General features: G+C 43.1%; 1 protein-coding gene across 4 annotated transcripts in view; it reads right to left on the bottom strand.

Moving 5' to 3' along the window:
• SPIN1 (spindlin 1) overlaps positions 1-22,250 on the bottom strand; it is a 255,466-nt gene that overhangs the window by 64,050 nt on the left and 169,166 nt on the right. For all 4 annotated transcript variants that reach the window (XM_029618305.1, XM_029618329.1, XM_029618321.1 and 1 more), the window contains one exon: positions 7,111-7,159. In XM_029618305.1, the coding sequence (XP_029474165.1) occupies positions 7,111-7,159 (49 nt within the window). The remainder of the gene's footprint in view (positions 1-7,110; positions 7,160-22,250) is intronic.

Genomic DNA, 22,250 nt, shown 5'->3' with positions numbered 1-22,250 from the left:
ATGCCCACTCACCACCTGCCCAAAAACATATTCTTCCCTCCCACTCATTCATGTCCCTTCTATTTCATGGAAGACCAGCCGGACCCCGTGTCCGGCCGGGCGGCGTAATGTGGGCGCAGGCCCACTTCAGAGGCGAGGCGCGTGTGGTTGGAGAGGGGGGGGGGGGAAGGTGGAATAGACGGAGGTGAAAACAACGTGGGGACACAAGTAGGGCTGCAACGTGAAGTACGTGAAGGGGGGGGGAGGGGGGGACTGAAGGCGAGTGTCATAGAGTCGTGGAATGCAGTGATTGGCTTTAGGTGCAAGGGGGGGGGCAGAAGGAGTAAGCGTGGAGAGCTGGGATAGGTGGGGAGAAAATTCAAACTGCTGGTTAAGCAGTTTTAGTAACGCGGGCTTCAGTCGGTAGCTGGGAGCGAGAGAGGGTCAGAAGGTTCGCGCGACCCTCCCACCCACCCTTAGTTCTAGGCGATTGTTGTTGGGGAATTGCGGTTTTGTTTGGGGGATTTGTCGCAGCGGGGGCGGTTGGTCCGAGCCATAACTGTTCAATTTTGTTGTTCAAGTTATTTGGATTTTGGTAAAGCCGACGGTGGTTGACAACTGAGGGCTGTTGTCAGGGTGTGGCTCCTTGCCGGATGAGGCGGGGGCCGCTTGGCCAGACTCCTTGCAAGTTGGAGGCGGGAGTACACCTGGGTTGGCTCCTTGCAGGAGAGTGTGGCGGGAGTCGGAACCTGGCGTGTTGGGGCCAAAGAGTGTAACAGAGAGGCTGGTTAGGCTATCCTGCCGGAAGGTGGCGGATAGTCTGGTGGGGGGTGGGCAATACCAAAGTCCTAGTTGTTTGTGTTAATGTGTGGATATAAGCTCGGACCACTGAATGATTAAAGCTGCGGCCTTGTTTTACCCACAATGAAATGTGTCTGTGATTATTGGATTGTAAGGGGGTGGTTGCGAGCGAGTGAGGTCCTGCATGCCCACATTACTCACCATGGTCACCTCTTTCCCTTCTCTCTGTCACTTAATATCTCCCCTTCTGTCATTTCCCTTACTTCCCACTCTTCCTCACAGCAACACAGAATCTCGCCTCGTTGTTGGGGGTGGGAATCCTGCTGGCATGCTTGTATGTGTCACCTCCTTCCATTGCACTGATGCTCAGTCCTGTCTGTTCAAATGTCCAGCTTCGTCAGGGGTGACAACTTGGCCTTTGATGATGTCAGACGCTGGGGGTGGGGGGGGGGGGGGAATGTTGGAGCATCAGTGGGCCACACAATGCAAAGTTTCCAAGTGATAGGCAGGCCGGAATAAAATCCTTGAGAAGACTGATTTGGCCCACTGGTCATAGTTTGCCCACCAGTCTATGGTCTACTCATACCTGCTTAACTATAGGTACATCCAGCAGATTGAGGCCTGCAGATCTTAAAGCTCTCCCTGGTTTGCAAATTTGTTTTTATTTTGTACTTATTTTTACCTGAACTATAGCTGAGGTATCATTTAAAGCACAGTTAATCAAAGTTACAAGCTTAGGTAACAGCTAAAGGCCATCTGTTTTAATGTGTATTACTATATAATTTAAAAAGTATTTTAGGGACTGTACTGCCTTTATGAGCCTTTATGAGCAGTTTATAAATGACTGGAAATAAAAATAAATTGAACCTTCCAATATATGGGGAGTCTGTGTAAGGATCGAAGTACTGGCATGTGGTCAAAAAAACTTGGTTCAACCTGCCAAGTTTTGAATCTCCTGCCAACATTTCTTCACCGAGGACATACCAACATAAATTAACCTTTCAACATCCAGGCAGTCAGAGACAAGGCCTGAAGATTGGGGTGGCATAGGCACCCATCGTTCTGAGTGATCAGAAGTGGGTCCTTTCCCAAGGGAATGTGCCTGTGAATGGAGAGGTTCTGAAGAATTGGAAACCACACCTGGCGAGGCCAGTGAGGTGCTATCAGGATCATGCGTCCCTTGTCCTGACGTAACTTCACGAGAATCTTCAAGAGAAGTGGAAGTGGAGGGAATGCATATAGGAGACCGGTTGCCCATGAGAGGGAGAACGCATCTCTTGGCTGCGAGTGAGAGAGCAAAAGTTCTCTACTTTGCGGTTCTGAGGTGACGCAAAGAGGTCTATGTGGGGGTAACCAAAATTGGAATATTGAGTCCACTACAGTAGGATCAAGGGACCACTCGTGTGGTTGAAAAGCGCGACTCAGCTTGTCCGCAAACACATTGTCCACTCCTGGCAAGTAGGTGGCCCTGAGGTACATCGAATGGGAGAGGGCCTCCGCCCATATCTGCGCAGCCTCCTGACACAGTAGGTAGGAGTCCGTCCCTCCCCGTTTGTTGATGTACCACATGGCCAACTGGCTGTCCGTCTGAATGAGGACGACCTGGTTGGAAAGGTGATCCTGAAATACCCTGAGAGCATATCTGATTGCTCGAAGCTCCAGGAAATTGATTTGGTGTTTGGCTTCCTCTGGAGACCAAGTTCCTTGTGTCTGCAAATCGGTGACATGGGCTCCCCCAGCCGAGGTTGGAAGCATCGGTGGTGAGAATTATTTGAGGGTCTGGAGCCTGGAAGGGCAGGCCTCGGAGGAGATTGGTCTGATTTTGCCACCAGGCTAGAGACTGAAAGTGAGTCGGTGATGTGGACAGTGGTCGACAAGAGGTTGGACGGACTGAGTCCATTGTGACCTTAGAGTCCACTGCATAACTCATGGCCAAGCGGGCCATTGGGGTAACCTGTACTGAGGACGCCATGTGTACTAGCAGGATGAGGAAGTGGCGTGCAGTCGTGCAGTGCTGAGACTGTAGCTGGTGTGCGAGAGATATGAGAGAGAACTGTCGAGGCAGAATTACCTTTGCCTGCAAGGTGTCCAAGTCTGCCCCAATGAATGATAAAGTTTGAGATGGGACTAAGGATTTTGCGTAGTTGACGAGAAATCCTAGCGAAGTCAGAGTGTGTAGAGTAAGATGTAGGGACGACAGAGCAGCCTGCTGAGTGGGAGCGCTGATCAATCAATCGTCTAGATAGGGGTAGACGTGAACACCTTGAGTCCTGAGGAAGGCTGCTACTACGAGGCACTTGGTGAAGACTTGTGGTGCAGATGCCAGGTCAAATGGTAGCACTCTGTACTGATAGTGCTTGGGGCCTACCAGAAATCTCAGGAACCTGCGATGAGATGGAGTTATCACAATGTGTGTATACATGTCTTGGAGATTGAGAGAGCAGAGTCAGTCTCCTTTTTGCAGAAGAGGAAGGAGGGAAACCAAGGTTACCATCTTGAACTTTTCTCGGTGGAGGTACTTGAGGGAACGTAGGTCCAGAATTGGACGAATGCCGCCTGATGTTTTGGGGATTAGAAAGTACCGAGAATAGAATCCTAGGCCTTGTTGGGAGTAGGGCACTGGCTATTGCTCTGGACTGGAGGAGGGAGACCTCCTGCTCCAGGAGAAGTGAGTGGTCGGATGTTCTCCACGTCGGTAGAGGTGGGGAGTCTGGTGGGATGGCAAGGACCCACTAGTCTGAGGTGATTGTGTGCCATCTGTTGTTTAAATGGCACAATCGACCTCCCACTGGTATCTGAGGCAGTGGAAACTGGCTGCTGCTCTCTATGCAGGAGTCAAAAGCCGGAAGCAGGGCCCGGCTGAGGAGCTACCTACGGCTTTTGTTTCTGCGGTTGACGAGACTGGGCCTTTTGGAAAGGTCTTGTGGAACAAGTCCTAGACTGTGTTGGATAGGACGTTTTTGGACGGAAGAATGACTTTTTAGTATCCTTCCTGAAAGGCTGCTGGAGGAATATTCAGATGGCAGAGAGAGCAGGCGAAGGGTCTCATGAGTTCCGCCACCTTCCGCTGAATCTGTTTGCCAGATTGTCGCCTATGCAGGGCAGATCACATAATCTGTCTTGTACTTCAGGGCGCAAGTCCGACCACTTAAGCCAGGCCCATCTTCTTGCCGAAATAGCAGTTGCAGATACCCTGGAAGCAGTGTCAAAGATATAAGAGGATCTTATTCATGCTTCCCTGCCTCAAAGCCCTTGTGTACCAGGGCTTGAAGCTGTTCCTGGAATTGCTGAGGCAGGGACTCTGCAAAGCTGTATCTGCTTGAATAAGACCCTGCTGTACTGGGTCATATACAGCTGGTAAGAGGCGATCTGGGAGATTAGCATTGATCCCTGAAAGACACAACGGCCAATGGCATCCGGGAATTTCTGTTCCTTACCTGGGGGAAAGGAAGAGTGGGGTTTTGATTTTTTTCCCCTCTTTTGGGCTGATTCTACAACCACAGATTGGTGATCCAGCTGAGGTTTCTGGAAACCTGGGGCTGACTGGACCAAATAAGTGGTATCAGCTTTCCTGTTGACTGGAGCAACAGAACCAGGGTGTTCCCAGTTCTTTTTGAGGAGATCCAAAAGAACCTGGTGAATAGGGATGGAGGTTATTTCCTTGGGAGCATCCAGGAATTGTAACAGCTCCATCATTTGATGCCTATCATCTTACTCAGTCTGTAATTGGAAGGGAACCAATTCAGACATTTCCTTCACAAAATTTATGAAGGACAAGTCCTCTGGAGGAGAACGCTTCCTACTTTCAGTAGGTGGCGGCGGCGATGGTAAATCATCAGTGTCTTGAGATGAATCGTCAGTCCAGGTGTCATAGGGATCAGTACCTCTTCCTGTAGGAACCTGAGGACGGGACAATGGTATTCCTGAAGGTCCTGGTCTAGGATCTGAAGGCATCGAGGGAAGAATTGGAGGCACCGATGAAGTCAAGGGCATCGATGGATGGATCGGTGGCGCCGATGGGCGCATTGGCATGACTCCCGATAGAGGAATGCGGAACGTGTTTCCCCTCCCGATGACAGGGTACGCAGGGAAGGTACTGGAGCCATCGGTGGAAAAGCGGCTATAAGCACTTCCATCTTCGAGAGCAGCGGTGCCAATGCTGCCGGAATGGGATCGATGGCAGGTTCCGCGACTGGCACAGATTTCGGCGCTGGGGGACCTTGGAGTCTGTGCATCGCCTTATTGATGGCCTCCTGAACCATCCAGTCCAGTTCAGTTCTTCACGGAGACCTGGAGCAAGCAGCCCCGGCTCCGGAAGAGAAGAAGGAGGCAGAGGCATAGCCAGTGGGACCACCGTTAAAGGTGGAGTCGCGGTTCCCGATACCCATCCGGGTGAGGGTTGCCTCGGTGACCCGATCGCAGAAAGGGTCAGTACTTTTCTGGACAGGGTTTCTTCGATTCGATGGTGGCTCGGACAATAGTGAGGTAGATGATCCGAGACTGATGTTTCTCTCTACGATCCCCTCGGTCCTGAGGGTGAGTAGAGGTAGTCAAAGGCCAAGAAGTCGACGCCGCCGGACGGTCACTGGCCAGTGGCCAATACTGGCGCGAAGTGGAAGGTGCCAGTTCAGACGTCGACGCAATAGACTGTCGGAGTTTGAGAACGGAAGAGAAGTTCCATTTTCTCCATTCTGGCCTTGCGACCTTTTGGTGTCATTAAGGCACATTTGGTGCAAGTCAGAAGATCATGCTCACACCCAAGACACATTACACAGACTTCATGCGGGTCTGTTATGGACATGGTGCGAGTACAGTCCAGGCACCGATGGAACCCCGACGCCATGGCCTTTGAAAAATTTAGCCGAGGTACAGTCGACGGCCAGTAGGCCATGAGGGCCAAACTAGATGGGAACCGACCGAAAACGGGTAAAAACTTACCGGAGTACAGCAGAGTCAAAAATTCAAAGGAGGGACCCCTGAGGGGTATGAAAGTTTTTAGTAATTCCGTGAGGAAAATTCCTGTCAGGAATCTCTGTGGAGCTCCTTAACCCGTGTTGCTACTGCTGCGCGGAAAAAAGAAGACTGAAGGGGGACCCCTGCTGGCTGCAGTTTTAGTGCCATGCTGTGCATGCCCAGTAGGTGCCAGTCAAAGTTCTAGAAACTTTGACTGGCACCTACTGGGTTCTAGAAACTTTGACAAAAGTGTTCCGTGATTGGGCTCCATCCTGTGATGTCACCCGTATGTGAGGACTACCATCCTGCTTGTCCTGTGAGAATATATGTTATGAGTCTAGTATATACACACACACACACACACACATAGATATATATATATTTTTTAATTATATTACTTTCTCTATATATATTTAGTAATTTTTATATACCGACATTAGAAAGGCACATCATGCCGGTTCACATATTAACAAAAGCGAAGAAAATACATTATAACAGGGGAAAGGGAATAGGGATAAATAAAATAACTAAGGCAGATGGAAGAAAATATAGGAATGTAACATAGGATAATAGGTTCAACAACAACTGAGAGAATAAGTTCAATAACAAATGGTAAATAACATACTCCAAAGGGGGGCAAGAATTTAATGCTATACAGGGAGAAGGAACCGGGTAAAAGGTGTATTATACAAAGGCAGTTCTGGGATTCACAAAGGGAGATAAATTAGTCAGGGTAGGCTTGATGGAATAGCCAAAGTCTTTAATTTAGATCTAAATTTAATTGGGCAGGATTCTAATCGGAGCGTCATGGGCATGGAGTTCCATCGTGTCGGGCCTGTAATAGAAAGAGCTCTATCCCTGGTGGAAGTGAGATGTGCTATTTTTAGAGAGGGCACTTGCAGGGTTCCTTTGTTATATGGCATATAACTGCAGGTAAAAATGAAAGGAGCATGTGGAGGTCCGTGAACATTTGAGGTTGAAAAGGGATCCATACTCCCTAAAAGGTGGAAACCCTTGTATTAATATAATCTAGTAAGCCACAAATTTTCTGAATGCTTCCTTAAATACCTATGTGATGAACTACAGTATTAGAACTAGCAAACAAGAGTAAATATATTCTAAAGACAGATAACTGATCATTGCTTAAAAGAAACCATTAAACATTCATTTAAATTAAATTACAATAAATTTTAGCATTAAGAGATCAGAATAGCACAGAATGCAAGAAAGAAAGAAATCAGAGCATGAAAGGTTGTGATGCTTTTCATGTTCCAAGATGAATGAGTGTAGGGACTATGTCTAAGAAGTGATCAAGCCAGCATTATGTATTTTGATTTTCAATGAGGTAAACGAACATTTTATAATTAACTAGCTTACTTGTGGGAAGTCCGCTTCTTCATTATGCTGGCAGAAACACCCGCATGTCCTGCAAGATAAGACACATACAAAATGAAATAACTGCAATTGTAGTGCTGTTGTATGAAGATACAATGAACAGCAGGAAATGTGTTCATAGCAGTAGCAATGTTTTGCAACACAGTGCTGCAGGATTCAAGTAAGGTTAATAGCTAAAACCATGCAAGCACAGAATATAAGACAGATTTTAAGGCCTACCTATCAAATGTATCTGTTTTCCCCTACATACTGCAATATTACAGATCCTAGTAGATTTCTGGCTTTACCTTTACTTACCCATCACTAAGAACTTTCTGAATTTAAACTGGTTACAATCTTTCTTGAATTAAGTTACCATTTTTGCCCTAGTCTTTAACAAAATGGGTGCACTGTACTAAAACACAAGTCAACCTGGTTCTAATTAATTTCTGTACAGAACCACATGGAATCGATCCTACAGCAGATATGGTTCTTCCTGCATTATGCATTTTCTCCTAATGACAAAGCAGTCCATTCGACTGATCCTTAAATAGCAAAACAATGGGTTTGTTGTGTGTGGAAATCTTTACTCTTATTTAATGGAAAGAGCACACGGTGCCCTATATAAAAGAGTTTCAACGTAATTGTAAGATGTAAAAAAAAAAAAAAAAAATACCCCACCTCATTGAAATGACAGACACTGCCCTGGATTCCAACTTAAATCACTACACTGTAGTATAACCTAAGATATAATAAACACTAACAGATTTCATCTTATCACAAATTACTAAATACTAAGAAAAGCACAGTAAATGAATGAAAATTTAAAAAATGAAAATAGTTTAGTATACCTAGCCTCCACAACTGTCTTTGGAAGCCGTTTTGCCACCATTGTTTTTCAGGATATAATCAAGAACTGCCTCAATGGCATTCCCTCATATGCCATATCCCATTGGAAAGCTAGTCATAACACTATAAATATGCACTTCCACGACCAGGACTGCGCTTCCCCAAGGCTGAAATGGTGGTACCAAGACATTTACCATTTCAAAACTGAAGCAGCTGCCACAGGCAACCATGCGCTTCTGACTGCCTGCCACTACTACCACATATTTCTGTAATGATTTAATTCTGAAAGTATAATTACAAGCAAAAATGTGGAGGATAACAGGTTTTTCCAGGCTTACAGAAGTTGCAATTCCTACTAAAAGAAATCCTTATCCTTTCACAAGCTAGACAAGTCAGAAAGTGGGGAAGGACCAAGAAACTGATCAAGATCACTTCTATTATTGCCACTATTCATGACAGACTAGACTGCAACTTTCGCTATTTAAGCTTGCAGAAAATTACCCTTAAATTTTACTTTATTTATATTCTGCCTTTCAGATATTTCAAAGCGGACTGTGGTATATTCAGGTGCAGTAGGTAATGATTACAGTTACTATAATATATGGTTGTAAGATTGCTGATAGGAAAACAAAGATCATATCGCTCCACTGGCTGCCTATCCAATCCAGTAAGGTCTTTCAGAATTGTTTGGCTGATTGCATAACATCTTGAGCAGCTGCTAGAATTCTCTGCTCTTCAAAGCAGAGCGTTGTTGATGCTACCTCCTCCTTCAGTAGCCCATCTCAGTTCTATAAGAAAACAGTTATCGTGTTCAATATTGTGAAATCTACTCCTAACTGAATTGAGCAAAGAGACTAGATACTTAACTTTTAGGAAAAAAAAACCCCCAAAAAACAAAGCTTGGCTTTATGAGAAAGTCTTAAGATGTGGTTAAGAGCTGAGAAAATAAAATGCATTGGGTGGATTGTTATATAGATTCAGGGGCAGATTGCCTTTCCCTCAGTGGGTCGATCGCTCCCATCCCTTTTATTTTTTTTTAACTTCCTGACCAAAAAGAAGAAGAGGGGCTGCTATGTCCTGAAGAGAAACCTGCGGGGCCACGGCAGAGCCATCCTGCCATGGACTGAAGAAAGCCATGCGGGGCCCGTGGCCAGGAGAGAGGCCAGCGGGGCCATGGCGGAGCCCATCCTGCAACGGCTGGAAGACAGCCATGCGTGGCCAGGAGAGAGGCCTGCAAAGCTATGTGACCCTATCCCCTCGCCCCAACTGGCTTCCTTCCACCTCTCTTCCAGCAGCGAAGAGCAGCACTGCCATCCAAAAGCAGCAAAGACAAGGCCCAGAAGAAAGGGGAAGGTCTGAAAGCTTTAGGCGTGTACGCTTGTGTGTGTGTGAGAACACGAGCAAGCCTGCATCTGTATGAGAGTGACAGAGCCTGCATGTGTGTGAGAGCCCAAGTATGTATAAGACAGCGAGAGAGCCTGTATATGTCAGAGACTATGTATGAGAGCCTGCATGGGTGTGAGAGCAAGAGAGCCTGTGTATGTGACAACATATGCGAGTGAAAGTCTGTGTCTGACAGCATGTGTGTGTGTGTGTGTGGGGGGGGAACAGAGAGAGGATAAAGATTGAGAGCCCCCCCCCCCTTCTCCAATCCACAATCTGTTGGTGAATGGAAATCAAAAGATCCCAGGGTATGGAAAGCTGGAGATTTTTTTATCCTATTTTAAATTTCATGTGTGGGGGCGCTGTCGAGCACGCGCTGCGAATGGACGTGTGAACTTCGAGCTCCTGATATCGAGCCCTCTCCGCCTTGATTTCCTTACGAATTGAGCTACAGCAAGACATTTTTCTACCTATTGCTCGCCGAAAGGCAGCCAGGAAAAAAACAGCAGATCAAGCACTACGGCTTTCATAAACAGCCGCCGGAGGTACCGCTGGTGAGTGAGCAGAGAGCCGAAGCAGCACCTGATGATGCAGATGGCGGGGATGTGTCCATGGAGCAAGGTCCGCTTTTCCCTACCACAGATACCATCAGCAGGGATGAGCTCCGTGGATGGTTTATGGAGATCCGGGCTGATCTTCGCCAGCGCAGTGAATTACTGGCCTCCATGGCAGATCTTAGAGAGGACATGGCGGCATTAGGGAATAGAGTGGATGACCTGGAATAGACTGTAGAAGGGCAGGCAGTCAACATGGCGTCCTGAAACACGCAGTGCCAAGCCTTACAAAATGAAAACCAAGAGATTCTTGAAAAACTGGAGGATATTGAAAACCGTTCTGATGGAAAAACTTAAGAATCCGGGGCATTCCTGAGTCTGATCTCTTTAAAGACACACTGGAGGTAGCCCGGAGAATTTGCATTTTCTTTCTCACCGAGGCCTCATCCGCCTCACCGCCTGACGCAGCAGTAAACCCACCACAAGTTGCGATCCAACGAGCGCACAGGGCGCTGGGACCCTGGGTGGATAATAAAACTAGGGATATAATTTTTTGCCTTCGAGATTTCCCACAGAAATCGCAAATTTATGCGGCGTCACGGAAGCAGCCCATGTGGTCCTGGGAAGGCCTTACCATCGCAATATATCAAGATCTAGCCCCAACTATGTTGAAAAAACTTTATGAGCTCCGCGATCCCTGAGGGAAGCTCAAATCCACTATCGTTGGACTTTTCCTTTTGGCCTCTCCTTCTCGTCGCAAGGCGTCACCTACAGAGTGAAAACCCTGGAAGAGGCAGTTGAGGCCTTTAAAGCTGCGGGTCTTCTAATTACATTTAATCTACCTTTGAGGGACTCAATTTTACCGCAGAGGGCTACCACCACACGCTGGCAAAGGGTGACAAATGGTTGTCGATGTCTTCGTTGCCAGTCTGATGAACCGGGATCATCCCTAAATGAGCAAGGCTGACTATTTTCTCCTTCACTTTTTCTTGGTTTTCGTTAACTTTCTCAGTATTTTTCTTCCCATGTCAAAGATAATGTCCGTGATGCAGACTGGATTTACTACTGTTTTCTGTTTAGCTTGTTGATTGACAGGAAGTATTTTTCTATTTACTATTATCCTGCTGAATAATTTTTATTTCCAGATTAACTTTTATCCTGCTGTTACAAGCGAGTGAAAGGGAGAGGGTGCTCAAAAGGGGCCGTGTAGATTGCATGTCATTTCACACGCACCCTTATGCCCCTCATGGGAGGGTGCTCTGCCAGATAGGTTGGGCAGACTATGGGTTAATTTTGGGGACAACCCACCTAGCACAAGCACTTATATGTATTCTCTGTGTGTCATACCATTTCTTGCTCTCTATACAGGATTGTGGACTTGCAATAAGAGAACATAAAAATACATTGTTATTATCTTATGGTTAAACTTATCTTTAAATGTAAAGGGACAACAAACCGTACCAAGACTTACGTGATCTTCATATTGATATCGCAATGCTCCAGGAGACCCATCTTTAAAAAGAGGCACGAGAAACTACTCAATCATCCTAACTACCAGTCTCAATATTTTGCCTCTAGTTCTGTGAGAGCTAAGTACATGGGAGTTGCTATCCTGGTCTCGGCAAATGTGGTCCATGAAGTGATTCATGCATACGCTGATCGGGAAGGCCGTATCCTAGTCCTTGTTATGCGGATAGGGTCTGAGATTTTCACATTTGCCAATGTATATGCGCCCAACACTGTACAAGTTTCCTTCCTACGACATCTCGAAGACCGCTTAACCCGAGATGTGAACCACCATTTAGTGATCGGTGGTGACTTCAATTTATCCCTTCGACCTAGTTTAGATTCTTCTGGCGCTGAAGCAACCACTACGAGTGCGGCCCGCAGATCTCTTTACCTTATGGATAAATGGAATGTTACTGACCTATGGCTTCAACGATATCCACATTCGACAATATACTTTCTACTCACACCCTCATTCCATCTATACCCGTATTGATTATTTATTGGTCGATAAAAGTCTACAGAATTATGTCAACAGGGTAGAGATAGAACCTATTACCTGGTCCGATCATGCTCCAGTGTAGCTTGATTTCAATGTCCCGGATGTGACCAGAGTCACCCACTACTGGAGACTTAATGAGAGCCTCCTGGATGATGATAATTATGTTAAAGTGGTTGACCAACTATTATCGGAATACTTCCAGAACCAAGACTCAATGAGGACGTCTCCTACTATGATTTGGGAATGTTCCAAGGCATTTGTCAGAGGGGAATTCATTTCCAGAGCCTCATATTGCAAGAAACAAGAGGGAGAAAAAAAGATTTCATATTCTCCAAAATATCAGGACTCTCTCTCGTCAACATATGCTCAACCCCACGCATTCACTATTTAAACAGCTCTCAATAGCATGTCAGGCACTCCAAACACTAGATGCTGATCGTATTGCACACGATTTAAACATCACCAAACTCTACTTTGAAGGTGGAAATAAAGCGGGAAGGCTGTTGGCGAGCCATCTTAAAAGAACACTTTTTTGCAATAGTGTAGCTAAAATCAAAAACTCTCAGGGAGTTATACAGACAAACACCACAGACATTAGTGAATGTTTTACTCAATTTTATGCCGCTCTTTACAGTGCCTGCACGGATATTTCTCAATTAGCAATTGACCAATATTTACAACCTCTCGATCTCTTATAGGAACACTGCATGAAAATCCTTTATCAGTGGCATTATGTACCAGAGCGCTTACATAAGCTGTACCCAACCTCTTCCAATGCATGCTGGAGACAGTATGGCCAAACGGGTACCTACCTACATATATGGTGGAGTTGTCCAATAGTGGCTGCATACTGGACCATGGTGACTGAGTGGTTGACCTGAGTTCTAGGACAGGATGTTCCCTTCGAACCTACCATAGTACTTCTGGGAAAACCATAGAGAACTTTCTCATTCATCCTCGCAGATTCTGCCAACAAGTATTTATTGTAGCACGCATGGCTTTAGCTTGTCACTGGCGGAGCCCTCATACACCAATGCTTAAAACCATTGTGCGTCGTCTACATAATCTCCGACAGCTGGAATAAGTCACAGCCCTCCGACATAAACGTCTATTTATCAGGCTGTATGGTCCCCGTTTGCTACATGGTACCAAGCTTCTGATCCTTCATTACTCTGAGCTAGGTCACTTAATTTTCTATTAGTCACCTTTACATTTTTGTGATATGCTTTCAGTATGTTTCATGAAGAATGACACGACATGTGATGCAATACCGATAGACTCTTTTTGTTATGGTATGTCGCAGTCTTGATATAGGTTACTCTCAATGTTACCGTTTAGACTCCTATTTTTTGTCCACATCCGTAATCAAGCTGAACCTTCTGATATATATATATTTTTTTTTATGTCTTATAGCTAGTTGTCATATCTCTAGAGTAAGATGTCGCTGATGCTAGTGCCTTTAGATATATCATGTTTTGTTTACATTATGCATACGCGCAGGTGGGAGGGGGGAGGATGGGGGATGATTGTTATAGGTTAAAAACTGTTGATAATGTGTATTTTCTATGAATGTTATGCTACGGTTTGTCATTATCAATAAAAGCATTAAATACAAAAAATAAAAATTTAATGTGTCTACTGTTTGAAATATTTGGTGTTGGGAAATATTAGAAAAATGTGAGTCATTTTAATTACTGGATGTTTGTTGGCTATTGCCTGCTTGACATTTTTTTTTTATTAATATGGTTTTAATATTATGTTTCATATTTCTTGACTTTATTGCTTCATGTTTGAGGAATGATGTTTTTCCATTGTTGCACTGCATAATAGTCAAGCTTGCTGTGGTTTCCAGAGCATGTGTGTGAGCCACTGAGCATGTGTGTGTGTGAGAGAACACAAGTGAGTCAATGAGCATATGAGAGCAAGCAGACTATTTAAACCAGTGAGCATGTGTGAGCAAGAGTGAGTCAGTGAACATGCGTGGAAACTAGAGTTTGTGAGCCAGTCAGCTTGTGTGTGAGAGAATGTAAGGGAGTTTGTGTTAAGAATGAACAAGTATGTTAGAGAGTGTGTATATATGGGAGAAGAAAAAGTTTGTGCACACCTCCTGTCTGACTAGTCACCCTGAGATTGTTACAGATTAGAGTCAAAAGTTCCCAGTTATGGAGGGCAGTGGATTTTTTTAGCCTTTGTTTTAATTATTGGGTGTTATTAGATGTGTCTGCTGTTTTGAAATATTTTATTGATGTTTGGAAAAAATTTAACACACAATGTTATATGTTTTTAATCATTGGATGTTCTATTCATCAGCTACTTTGAAATCTTTATTCTTTTTATGAGTATGTTTTTACTATCATGACTGAAGGTTTATATATGTCTTGATTTTATTGTTTGATGTTTAATGAGGAATTGTGATTCTTTTTCCATTGTTGCACGCCATACAGAGTCTGTCTTATGGTTTCCAATTTAGTTTTTTGACTACATGTTTCTAGTTACACTTTATTGTCTTTATTCTCTATTGGGTGAGGGTCTGTGTGTTGTGTCAGGCTCTTAAGCTTGGCTTGCTCTGTTTTCCTAATATTAGGTATATTGGTGTTTTAGGGCCTGGTGTAATATTTGCAGAGTTTCTACTGTTTGAGTGCTGACAGTTAATGCTGTTTTTGTATGGGAAGTTTACTATATTGTAATTCAGTTTAAAGCTTTCTGATGGCTCACAATTTATAATAGTCCCAATAATATTGGCTACAGGTGGGTTTTTTTTTTGCGCAGATTTTTCAGGTTGGTATGGTCGTGCTTAGCCAAGCTCTGCTTCTACTTGCTTGATTCAGTGTTAGGTATCCAAAGCGGGCCCAGAGGTAAATGGTCGCAATATGTAGAGATTAACAATTAATAGTATATATTTAGCAGGCCTGAAATGTATAATAGCTGTGCAAGAGGATGTTAAACGTCAGAAGTCTGGGGACAGGTTGAAAGAGGAAGTAAGTAGGGTTAAAGGTTGCAGTGGAAAGACGTTCTAATATGCTTAGCAAGGCAAATATAAAAATGCCAAAAAGCAATTATCTATGCTTGTTTAAAATAAGACAGAAGAAATAGAAGTGTACAGGTCAAGATAACCTATTAATGTAGAGATATGTAATTCATGCTGATTTTTAGAGTATAAGCAAAAGCATTGTGGCGGTCTATTTTGGAATTTTCGATGAGATGTCAAGTCAGGGAGATTCTCTTGATATACACATATCAATAAAGATTGATAATACTTATTGCAGCTAACTTGGTATGATCACTCTTTCATCTAAGTTTTGAGAAACCTAGAGATCTAAATATTTTAGTTATCTACAGACAGTGCCGTAAAACTCTTCTCTTGGACAGGTTGCATCATGCTCCTTTTCCTCTGCAGTATTATCTTGTTTTTCTTCCACATGGTTATTTATCTTTTTCTGTGGTGGTGCTGCTGCTGTGATTCTTTGACTCTTACTTCCCTTCCTTTTTTGGTCCAGCAGCTAAGGTGCAGTTCCAAGAAGAGGGGGGGGGGGGGGGGGGAGGGAGAAGAGTTGTCTGCAGTTGATTTCTTTTATTAGGTTTTGGATTACTCAGAATGTTTTGGTTCGGGTCTGATTTAGGTGCACCTATTTGTTATTACCTACCTATTATTGGTTGGATTCCAGTAAGAGGACCGGTTAGAGTCCGGTCACTAGGGATCCTAGTTTAGATTGTGGTAACTAGATGTCCCAGGTTTTTATCAGTTTAAGGCTATTTGATTAAGGTAATGTATTTTAGGGTTAGAAGCCCTTTTTAGTAGTTCTGTCATGGAGTGCAGAAAGATGGATATAGCTGTTGTGCTCATTCTTCTCCTTTTGCTTATTCTGATTATTTACCATATTTGCCGGGGTATAGGACGCACTTTTTTCCCCTCAAAATGGGGGAAAAATATGGAGTGCGTCCTATGCGCCGGTAATCAAAATTAACAGCGTCCGGTGGGGGGGGGGGGGGGGGGCGCGCAGGAGTGACGCAGTGGAGTCAGGGAGCGAGGGCACGCAGCCCGATTGGCCGTTGCTGGGCAAAGGGGGCTTGCCCAGCACCGGCCAATGCACCCTCGCTCCCCGACGCCACCGCGTCACTCCCCCCACTGGACACTGTTAGTATTCTGTGACACTAAGCGGCTTTAATCCTCCTACTCTGGCAATGGGGGAAGCCAATATAGAAAATTATTTTTTCCTTAAAAATGCGTAGAAAAAAAATGTGTAGAAAAAAAAAAGGGTATGCAAACATACCGGCAAATACGGTATGTTTGCATAAGGAATGTGACTGAGGAATAGGTTGTAAAATAGAGGAGAACGGATATACTTGGCATAACATTTTAAGAGTGCTGTGAGATTGCTTTTAGATACGAATAAGAGACACGTCTTGATTTAATTTTTATAATGGGGAGAGGATCCTTTGTCTCGCCCACAGCCATATATGCCTTCTCATTACATGTGGGACAAATTCAAGCCTGAAACCAATAAAATATTTAAAGAAATGACTTTTAAAGACCAAGGATAATCCTAAACTACAATTTCCAGAGGAAGGCAGTTGTGATTGGGATAAGACTGAATATTTAAAGGGGGCATTAAATTCTACATCACCAGATGAAGTTGGGGTATTTCACATGTGGTGGCAGGAAGCATACTTGCATAATTAATGCAAGATTGAAAGATACTTTGCAGTAAACTAAAGAGACCTTAGATTCTACTAAGGCCCAATTGAATGAGTTAAGAAAATATATAAGCCCAAGGTAACGGGGAAGGAACAGCTGCCGCCACAGTATTCTAATGCTTCATTGTATCCTGTTAAACAATTAGAGACTGTCTCTAAATCTGCTGAATTATGTGAGGAAGCTATTTTAGAAGACCCAGGTTATCAGGGAAGATATTTTACAACACCATCGGCTCTGGTAATGGATCATGATCTGCCCCTAAAAAGATATGTTAGAAGGCCCTGATTATACTCCTCCAGGTACAAAGAGCCAAGTCCCTTGGGCTACATATCGTATTTCGGTCCAGAGTGCTTCAGATTCAGAAATAGCTACACCATAGTCAGATGCTGCCAGTTCAGGCATCCAGATATTGCCTCATTTAAGTGTAATACTCAAAACTGAAAAACTGCACTAAGCCCTGCATGGGTTAAAACTTCATTAGAAAAGATAGTGTCATCTCCACACCTGGGACTTGAAAGATGTTGCAATAAGTTTCCAGACTGTAAGTACGAGTCACTTAGAAAAAGAAAAGACACTTGAACAGAGGCAGAAAATGTACAAGTGAGAGACCAGGAAGGTATGTACCTTTTACTTGACATGCCTAGTGCAACCGCAGCTGCTGTTAATGGTGTACAAACAGTTTAAGCCTGATTTATTGACTATTAAAGGTTCATTGCCAAATTTTAGAATAAGACCTGAAAAAATGGTTGAGGAAATTTAAAGTATTATTCAGTTGTACACACCATTTAAGAATGCCAATCTGCTTTTGACATTAGTTTTGCCATGTGATGTACATGACCAGTTAATTGGAAGAGCTAAATGACTTTTATGGGATAAACATTGAATCTGACACTCCAGTTGCCACCAAGTTGAGGATTTACTTAATGCAGCTTCAGAAAATTTTTTCCCCCAAGACAGATTGGTCTAAGTCAAGATTACAATGTGCAAAAAGGTTAACCACAGAAGAGGCAGCTGATTTCAGCAGGTTAATGAAAAGTATTTGTAGCACATTCAAGAATTGATGATCCTAGAAAAGAAGTTGACCAGACAGCTTTGACAAATTATTTCTTTGTGGGGCTTAATCCTAAATTGAGAGGAAAAGTAGCAAATGCATGCATCATTTGGGCAACAGAAACTCCAAAAGTTTGCGCAATTGCCCAGACATGTTATGAGCAAATGATGTCAACTAAGCCTGCAAGCTGATAAACTGTTGGCTTTACAAATAAAGTCTGAAAATGGTTGCAGAGCATGCGGAGGTGGCAGAAGAAGAGGAGTGAGTGCCCGAAATCCTCTCCCTTGTAACTACTGTCATGAAATTGGACACAGGAAAAAAAAAAAAAAAAAAAAAAGATTGTTCAGTTGGAGGTGCATGAGGGAGAGGTGCCAGGAGGGGACAAAGTCATTCTGGTCAGTCACCAATAGCCAAACCTTACAGTCCTGGTACAGTGAAAATGTTGTATGCATACTAAGGATGCACGAAGACTGTCAGAGTAAGAGCAGAAAAATTCCCATCTCCTGCTCTTCAATCTGAACCTATGATTGTCCTGTCAGTCTCTGGAAAATCAGCTAAATGCCTAGTGGATACTGAAGCTTCTCTTTCTACTTTGCAAATGGTATCTGCACTGCCAATTCAATTGTCTGCTGAAAAGGTAAATGTTATGGGTGTGACTAATAATGTGGAGACGCTCCCAGTGTCCAGTCCAGTACCAGTACATATAGGTCCTCTGCAAACTTCACATACCTTGTTATCCTTCTCCTTTGAATTTATTAGGATGGGATTTATTATGTAAATTAAATTGCACCAATTTTTGCTCTCCTGATGCGATTTTTCTTACTTTTCCAGAAGAAAATTTTTGTATGGTAGACAGTTTGGGATAGAGCCCCTTCAGATTTTATGGTTCCAGTTTCATCAACATGGGTGTGCCCCTCTGATTTAGATATTTCACAGATGCCCGACAGATTTTGGGCTAAAGAAAGTAATGATGTAGGACATTTACATATTGATCCTGTTGCAATTTCAGTTAATCCAGCCAAGAAGTTGCCCTGGAAACCTCAGTTTGCATTGAAACCTGAGGCTGAGGGGATTTGGCCAGTGGTAAGGGATCTACTGGCTTAAGAAGTTTTAATAAAACTCACCTGCAGATTCAATTCCTTGCAATACACATATTGCCTGTGTTAAAACCTCATTCTGATAAGTACAGGTTTATTCAGGATCTCCGCCAGATTAATGTGGTTTTACCTAGCGCTCCTATAGTACCCGACTCTTACACTTATCTATGATCCCACCTGAAGCTCTGGTGTTTAGTGGTGGATTTATGCTCTGTCTACTTTGCTATAAAAATTGCCTAAGTCACATTATTTGTTTGCATTCTCATTTGAAGGTCAAAGGTTTACTGGGACTAGGTTACTCCAGGGATTCATGCACTCACTTATTTTTTCACAAGCCCTACACATGGTTTTGGAGTCCTTTATTTCCATGTCAATCTGTTTTGTTACAACATATTGATAACATTTTGTGCTCTGTTACAGACAACTCAGCTGCTCATTCAGTTGGGGCTCAAAGTATCTAAAAGTAAATTACAACTTTATATTACAGTCATTTATTTCTGTTTTCAAATATCACAGAGCACTTGTTCACTAACATCAGATAGGCCATGGAATATTTAATATAGCCTATACCCTATCTTAAACAGCTATGCTTCTTTCTAGGTTCAGTAAGTTTTTGCAGATTATGGATTTTAGAGTTTGCTGCATTAACATGCCCACTGTATACTTTGTTATAGGGATCTCAGATTTCTTCCACACAGCAAATACTATGGAATGCAGAAGTAGAAAAAAAATTTTTTTTATGTTAAAAAAGAGCCTCACATCAGCCCTGGTATTAGGTTTAGCAAACTATACCTTATCTTTTTCATGATTTTGCCATGAGTGAGAGAGCATTGCATCAGGGCTGTTAACCACACAGAGGGCATCCTAGACCTGTAGCTTATTTGTCATATCGATTAGATTCAGTTGCACAGGCACTCCCTACCTGTTTGAAAGCTGTTGCGGCAGACCTGGTTGAGATGGCTCTACTCTTCATGCTAAGTTATAGTTTACATTTGTCTCCCATTCTGTAATGACCCTATTGACCCATTCCAAAACTCAGTTGTCTAATGAATGACTTACTCACTATGAATTATTACTTACAGTACAGCAGAATTTAACTATTCAGTCACCTCCATTAAATCCTGCATCACTGCTGCCCAAGCCAGAGGATGGAATGTCAAATGTTTGTGGAGTAGTGCACCATGCAGGATGCTAGATTTCACCCTGTTTTAGATGTCCCTATTCAGAATTCAAATGTTATCTTTTTTGTAGACAGATCTTGTAGTCATAACCCTTCAGGAGCTTTCATTGCTAGTTAAGCTATTTCTTCTGCCTTTCAGGTGATAATCAGGAAGGCTCCCTCCAAAGTGCAATTCAGCTCAGATAGAATTAGTGGCATTAACTAAAGCCTGTCAAAGATCTAAAGATGTCACAGCTACCATTTATATTGATTTTCAATATGCTTCTGGTTTTGTGCACAATTTTGGAGCTCTATGGTATAGCTGAGGTTTCCTTACCTCTTCTGAATCTTCCATTAAAAATGCAATATGTTTTTTTATTGCAATTTGTTGTTTATACCCAAATTGCTGGCAGTGGTAAAATGTTCCCAACATTCCAAAGATTCATTTGAAGCAAAGGGCAATGTCCTTGCTAATGCAGCAACATGTGGAGCAGCTCAGACCTTACCCTCATGATATAACTAACTATTTTGATTTCTTTACAGATACCTGGGCAAGTGATTTTTGAAAAACTCTGTACCTTGCAACATGATGCTGCTCCAGAACATGAGTTATGGCTAAAACTAGACTGCATCAAAGCACCTTATGGCTTATCAAAGGGCCCCAATGCATTGCCTATTTCTCCTTCTAATTTATCTTTTTATCTAGAGTGGGTCATACCTGTTCTCATTTTAGCAAGCCAGGTGTAATGAAAGAAATTCTCTCATTGGTGGACCCCTAAATTGGGCCTATAGTACAAAGTGTAATTAAAAGGTGTTCTACTTGCACAATCCATAATATAGAGAAAAGGTTGTGGGTTGCACCCTCATATCTGATTGCTCCTTGTGGCTCATTTGTGAGACTGCAAATTGATTTTATTGTGATGACAGGTGTTACTATGGAAATATATTCTCATGCTAGCCTGTATATTCAGTGGCTGGATTCAGGCATGTCCTACAGCTGAAGCAGATGCAGAGACAGTAGCAAAAAAAAAATCCAAAAACAAAAAAACTGTTAGAGGAATTTATACCTTGTTTTGGAATTCCTGAAGTTATTGAAATCGACAGATCTCCATTTTGTTGGACAAGTGATACAAGAAGTGGGAAAGGCACTGGGGATTAAACTACATTTGCATTACTCATACAGACCGGAAGCCTCAGGGCTCACTGAACAACTTAATCAGACTGAAAATAAAATTGGCTAACATATGTAATGAGACTTCTTAGGTGGCCCGATGCTTTACCTCTGGGTTTGATGACTATGAGAAATATGCCAAATCGTAAGCATGGACTAACTCCACATAAGATTTTATTTGGCAGACCTATGCCTAAATTGCCAGTAGATTTGAATTTTGCACAAGATGAACTAATTCTACATTTTGTATCACAGTTGCACCACCAAACCAAGAAAGTTTGTCAAAAGATTACTCCAGTCTTCAAACAGCTACTGAATACAGACACCCCAGATGTGCAACCAGGAGACTGTCTATTTCAAGGTATTGAAGTGTAAGCACTTGGAAGGGCCTTTATCAAGTACCGTTGGTGAGTCATTCCGCACTGAAGATACAAGGATTTGATCATTGGGTCCACGCCAGTAACTCTATAAAAAAACCAAAACAAAACAAAAAAAATAAACTTATGACACAGTATAAGCTACCTTTATTGATGGAGCCAGTCACCATAAGTCCAGTGAGGCCAATATCAAGTGATTAAAAGTTCTTGGGGAGTACTAGAGAAGGGGAGGCCTGGCTGGGATCCTCATCATGAGTGCGTTGATCCGAGTGTTCCTGCAGCAGCATGTGGGAAAACTGGCCAAAATGTACCTGATGTGGCTATGTTTCATAGTGCAGTAGTCCTTAATCATGCCATTTCTGCTCTCTGATAAAAATGGCTATGTGCAGATCACCAAAGCAATTTTAATATAACAGACTGTCTGATTTGTTCATGGATACCATCATCAGCTGAGGCTTATTTGGCTTCTTCAGCTTTTCAGGCAGTGTCAGCAAATCTTACAGATCCTAGCATCACTCAGGCGCTGACATATGCAGGTATAAGTGCTCCACCTCCAAGAACAGACACTTGATTTAACTGTTTCTGCAATGTTTGTCTGGTATACATTGATGACACCACTCAGACTGCCTTACAATACTGACAATGATTTTCCTCACTGCCACGAAACCATGACGACTTTTGCAAATGACACTTATTTGAATCTTCCTGGGTGCTAATCTAATGGTTCATGCATAATAGTGATTGAAACTGGTGGGTTTTTTTCCAGTAGATATATTACAATGATTCTTTTGCTATGTG

The sequence above is a fragment of the Rhinatrema bivittatum genome, chromosome 1 (genome assembly GCF_901001135.1).
Source record: "Rhinatrema bivittatum chromosome 1, aRhiBiv1.1, whole genome shotgun sequence".
Taxonomy (NCBI): Eukaryota; Metazoa; Chordata; class Amphibia; order Gymnophiona; family Rhinatrematidae; genus Rhinatrema; species Rhinatrema bivittatum.
This window is presented reverse-complemented; position numbering and strand designations above follow the sequence as displayed.